At 43.9% G+C, this 5819-nt stretch overlaps 1 protein-coding gene across 1 annotated transcript; it reads left to right on the top strand.

The window, feature by feature from the left end:
- Positions 1–2165: 2165 nt before the first annotated feature.
- Positions 2166–3566, top strand: LOC121971188 (1-aminocyclopropane-1-carboxylate oxidase homolog 1-like). Its single transcript, XM_042522335.1, has 2 exons — positions 2166–3056; positions 3130–3566. The coding sequence occupies exons 1-2, from the start codon at positions 2202–2204 to the stop codon at positions 3376–3378; spliced, it is 1104 nt and encodes a 367-aa protein (XP_042378269.1). The 5' UTR covers positions 2166–2201; the 3' UTR covers positions 3379–3566.
- Positions 3567–5819: the final 2253 nt, after the last annotated feature.

Raw genomic sequence — 5819 nt, 5'->3', positions numbered from 1 at the left:
TTCAAAATTAGTAAAATACTTTTTTAGTTCTCTCCTACACTACTAAGCCAAGACATAGTCTTGGGACAAGTTTTTGTATTTATGTGTGTGCAAGATCTCTTTTTCTAAATGGTCCACCAAGAAGGATACAACACCGCTCGGCCATCACTATTCTCGAGCGAAGACTTCGGTTACTGGAAGGGATGAATGAGTACCACCTCAAGACGCAAGTTGAGATGTGGATAATCATCCAGAGCGGCCTGGTACTTCCACTCGACGACACTGGAAAATCAGTATCATGCGAGAACTGGGACACAAATTTGATGAGGAAGATCGAAGCCAATACCAAGGTAACATGCACTCTACAATGCGGCTTGACAAAAGAAGAGTTGAACAGAGTCGGTCCATTTTCAAGCGCAAAAGAGATGTGGGAAAAATTGATTAAGTTGCACGAGAGTTCTTCCGACACGAAGGTAAGCAAGTGAGATCTACTATTAAACAAATTATATAATATAAAAATGCGGCATTTTCGTTTGGTCAGCTGCACGCCTGTCCGGCCGTTCACTCGCTCGATCGCTCGACCCTCTGTTCACTAGGCTGCTTCGCTCGTCCGGTCGCTCGTCTAGTCACTCGCTTAGACCGCTCGGCCTCTCTACCTTTAGGCTGCCTTGTCGTCCACGGAAAGGCTAACTGCTCGCTCAACTTGTCTGTCCGGTCGGTCAATCTACTATTTGCCCGCCCGACCCTTCAGTCTGCTCGAAGTTTGCTGCTTGAACTCGGAGCTCGGTTTGCACTCAGCAATTAGCAGAAAGCAGTCTCTACTGGTAGTCTGAGATTGTCTATTTAGATTATCTTTATATATAAGTTGAAAATCTCTATAAATAAGTTGAATTTAATTTAGTATAATTTAAATTTGACAAAGTCCACCGTGAGAGCCGGAGCTCACTCTGGGCACTTCTAAACTCGGCGGCCTGCAAGTTCGCCACGAAGGTCACTGGGTGGATGTGTTGCCCTTTCTCGGAGCCGTAGTCGTCAATATTGGCGATCTCCTTCAGGTAATTCTTCGACCTTTCGTATTGCTTAGAGCTTACTGAAGTAACTAGTTTCTCTTAATTTGTAGATCATTAGCAATGGTAAATTCAAAAGCGTGGAACATCGAGTGTTGGCGAATAGACTAGGGCCTCGATTGTCAGTGGCGATGTTTTTTGTCGGAGTTCGCGAGGGCAATTACTTGTATGGTCCGATCAAAGAGATATTGTCCGAGAATGTGGCTCCAAAATATCGAGAAATTCTTCTCGAAGAGTATTTTTCAGGTTTTCGCTTCTAGAGGAATTGGAACAGAGTCTATTCTCAGCCATTTCACTCTTTGAAACGAGAGTTTAGCTGGGATTATAATGTCTACGAGTGCACTGCAGTTGAAGAAGAATAAAGATCGGTAAGTTAAACTATTTGAAGATTGATGCGAACAGAGTATAATTATATATATCATCTGTGATACGGCAGAATTTGAAAGTTCCCAGCCTAATATTTCTTGATCGTTGATGGCTAAGCGCACTGAATAGTAAGAGTTCCAGTTCAAAATCAATACAAAGTCACAAGGTGTCGCTCTAGTCCCAACCAGACCCCTCTAATGCTTAAGTGTAAATGTGTAAAGCTTAACCGAGATAGTGAGCGCAGAAAATAATAAAAAAAAATGAGAACGATGAGTGATCGAGAGTTTCTTTTATAGTTTTTTTTCTTTATGATACATAAATTCTTCTTTCGCAACGTATCCTATTGCACCTGATATTTTCCCAGAACTTCGCTCCCCTTCCTCAATTATGATATGGCGATCCATTAGGCTACGAACCAATTCCCTTTCAGACAAGCTCAACCCAACCGGCCCATTACTCATAATCGAATATTTTTATGGAGTACCAGTCTGATTCAAGTATATTTGATCTGATCGGTCATTTTTATTGTTAGATCATGCTCGAAATGAAAAATAGATCTCGATCGTGTTGACTATTAGATCACACTTGAAATTCATCTAGACATTGAACGAAAATGAACGGCACCAGTGCCGTGATAAAACTGTCATTCATAGTTTTTTTTTTCTATTAAAAAAAGAATTAAAAAAAATGACGTGGTTTGATATAATAAATTAAAATAAAGTGCCAAAGTTTCCTATAAACAGAGCACATCCAGCCTCATAAATGCGAAAACGTTCATAAGCTAACTAGATGGCAGCAACCACCGCCGTCGCCGGCAATGGGCCACACTCGGTTTCCGACGGCCTCCTGGAAGAGCTACTCGCGTTCGACGCCACCAAAGCCGGCGTCAAAGGCCTCGTCGACAGCGGCACCACCGAGCTCCCGCGGATCTTCATCCACTCCCCCGACGAACTCCCGGGTCCTAAGGACGCCGCCGCACCCGCCGGCCTCCAAGTCCCCATCATCGACCTCTCCGACCTCGCCCACCGGCGGGAGGAGGTGGTGGGTCGAGTCCGCGAGGCGTCGAGCTCCTGGGGATTCTTCCAACTAGTGAACCACGGCGTCCCGCAGGAGATCGTCGAAGCCTCGCTGCAGGGGAACAGGAGGTTCCACGAGCTCGACCCGTCGGAGAAGGCGAAGCTCTACTGCCGCGATTCGAAGATGAGCGTGAAGTACCTCAGCAACAACGACCTGTTCGTGACGAGAGTTGCTAGATGGAGGGACACGCTCTACTGCTCCTTCGGCGCCTCCCTGAATCCCCAAGAAATCCCCAGCGTCTGCAGAGAAGCGACGCTGACCTACTACGAGCACATGGTCGGCTTGGCTGAACTGGTCTTCGAGCTGCTGTCCGAAGCGCTCGGACTGAGCCGAGACTACCTGAAGAGGCTCAACCTGTCGAGCAAGTGCACGATATCAGCGCACTACTACCCGGCGTGCCCACAGCCGGAGCTCACCATGTGCACCGCCAGGCACTCCGATCCGATCTGCCTGACCCTATTGGTGGAGAATGCGTTCGGCGGCTTGCAGGTGCGTCACAAGGGCTACTGGGTGGACGTTCCGCCTGTTCCTGGTGCGATCGTGGTCAACGTCGGCGATCTCCTGCAGGTAAACAGATTCTTCGACGTTGTTGCTCTTCATGAAAAATTCTATTGATTTAAATGCATTCCTTCTCTGGTAGCTCATCAGCAACGACAAGTTCATCAGCGTGGAGCATCGCGTGTTGGCGAGCCGGCGAGGGCCTCGATTGTCGGTGGCGATGTTCTTTGCTCCGAGCACCGACGAGAAGACTCTATATGGCCCGATCGAGGAGATACTGCTGGATGACGAGGTGCCAAAGTATCGAGAAGTACTTTACGCCGATTATATCAAGTGTTTTTCTGATAGGGGAACCGGATGGAACTCTCCACTCGAGCAATTCACTCTTTGAAGGAAGAAGAAGTTGATGGCCTGTTAGTTCCATTGCCATTAATAAAAGCCTATAGGAAGTTGACGGCCTGTTAGTTCAATGCATCATGGAAACAAATTTGCATGTGTGAGACGCAAATCCGAAGGACAAATCTACATGAATTTGTACCCCTTTTCCCCAGTATCTAATCATCTCATTACCCTTTCATATGATTTTTTTTCAGGGCTTAGGCTTCTTTGCTATGAAACATATTGTACAAGAATAGTCAGAACAAGTCATGCTTCATTACGAACATATGTACAAGAATTGGATGAGCTATTGAAAACTTAGTGAAAAATTGTTTCTACTAGCAACAATTGTATAAGTTGAACATATGGTACAAGAATAGGAAACTAATACCTGTTTTGTAGTGACAATTAATATAGAGTTGGGAACTTGCAAATCTCAAAGAATCTGCTACACCTGGGTAGAATCTTCAAGACCAAAATTATGATCAGCGTACATTTTGTGAGTTCTGCTTGTTGAGTTAAATAAACTGCTTGCCAATCAAGCATACAAAGTGATGTATATATCAGCATCATATAGTAGGATTTTCAAACAAAACATCTCCTAGCTACATCATTATAAAATCTCACATTTGAATGATCTTAGGAACTAGAAACACAGAAATACTAATTAATCTGCAATTTCTGGAAAGTAAACAAAGAACCTGTTTTCTCCAATCCAACCGGATAGATCATTTTCCATCCCTCACTCTTCCAAATAGGACAACCAAAGAATATCTCTCTTCACCCAACTCCTCCATAATGACAGGCTTCAACTTCAGCTAGTTCTCCAATATTGCCTCAACGGTTAATCCATCTGCAACCTTTAAATTAAGCCGGAGCCAAGATGCTGTAAGCTATTTCTACCAACAACAACAATAACATCCAGCTCTTATCCTATGATATAGAGGATAGTCAGTGGCCATGTGACAGGGACAACACAGTGAACTTGCAGAGGTGGAAGTCAAAAGTCAAGACATATAGGCTGGGTCAAGGTGCATCTATACCAAGTTACAATTAAAGAGATAAAATAGAATTATCAAAATTGACCGGATCAAATTAGTAAATCAAATCATATTAGTATTTAGATTATTCTAATAATTCTGTTATAATTATTTTTAGAATAATTCTATTATTTATTAATTAATTAATTGATCAAGTACTTTTTGAACTTTATAAATTGTATTGTCCTTAGGGCAAATATCAATGAACAATAGATTTTATTACTCTTATATTATTTTTTGTTCTCTCCTTATTCTTCTTCTTACAAAATTGAGCCCGAGATCACCCCGTGAGTGTGGACCTGAATTAGACCCGACATCTCAAGACCCAATAACTCGGCCAATCCTGACTTCCTGAGGCTCAACCACTCCCAGTCATGATTCCTCAAGACTCAACCTCTCGACTTCCCGAGACTCAGCTACTCTCACTCCCGATTCCTCAAGACTCAGTAGCTCTCGTTCCTGATGCCCGAGCACTCCTCTAGCCCGAGTAGAAGAGACGTGGGTGGTTGAATGCGTGGTGTGACTCCCCCTCACAACCATGACGTGGCTATGTGAGGGAAAAGAGTGGGGAGTGGCATAATATGCTGTTATCTAAAATCGTAGCTTAGTGGGGGTCGTGGTCATCATTCTTCCTGTCCATAAAGTAGCATAAATAAAGGTCTGCCCCTGCGGGAGCAGATACGTGCACAAGCAATCTAAACTTCTTTTCTACTTTCTATTCTCCTCTCATTTTATTCTCCCAATAGTTTGACTTGAGTGTTGGAGTGGTTGAGTCAATGTTCATCTTGCCCTCCATTCTAATTCTTATTGAGTTTCGCAAAAATACATAGAGCTCATTCATCGCCAGATCATTGCAACTCATCAACCTCGAAGATAGCTTACTGATGGTTCACACACCCTTCATCTTAGACTGGAACAATTAATTGGTGTTGTTTGTAGGAAAATTGAGCTAAGACGTTAAGATGGTTGAAATCGAGAAAACCATCGAAATCATCTCCACTAGTGAAAAGGGTCGTGGTAAAACTATCATCATGACAAAGGAAGACTTCAACCATCTTGTAGCTACTACAGTGCAAGAAGTGTTGCAAAGGCACCCCCTACTAATCCAAAATCCTACCCAAGTACCCTCCATTTCAATGGAGATACCTCCAACCACTAGTTGGGTACCCCTAGCTCTTGTTGAGACCCCTCATGCTCGAGCCACAACTCCCCCTGCGACATCAATACAACAAGAGGAATGGTCTCATGAATCCATGGCTGGGGAAATGCCCTACTATCTTTCACTGATAAATGAACACTCGGGGTACCCCCTTCTCTCTAGGAGTATACCTGAGGAGGAATTGATGTGCTATTTCCAATCGCCAAGGCTCGGAGAGTACATAGGATCATCAAACCCTGAAGTCCACCTATACTA

Source organism: Zingiber officinale, chromosome 4A (assembly GCF_018446385.1).
Source record: "Zingiber officinale cultivar Zhangliang chromosome 4A, Zo_v1.1, whole genome shotgun sequence".
Lineage (NCBI taxonomy): Eukaryota > Viridiplantae > Streptophyta > Magnoliopsida > Zingiberales > Zingiberaceae > Zingiber > Zingiber officinale.
Note: the sequence above shows the minus strand (reverse complement) of the source record. Positions and strands in the feature narration are given on the sequence as shown.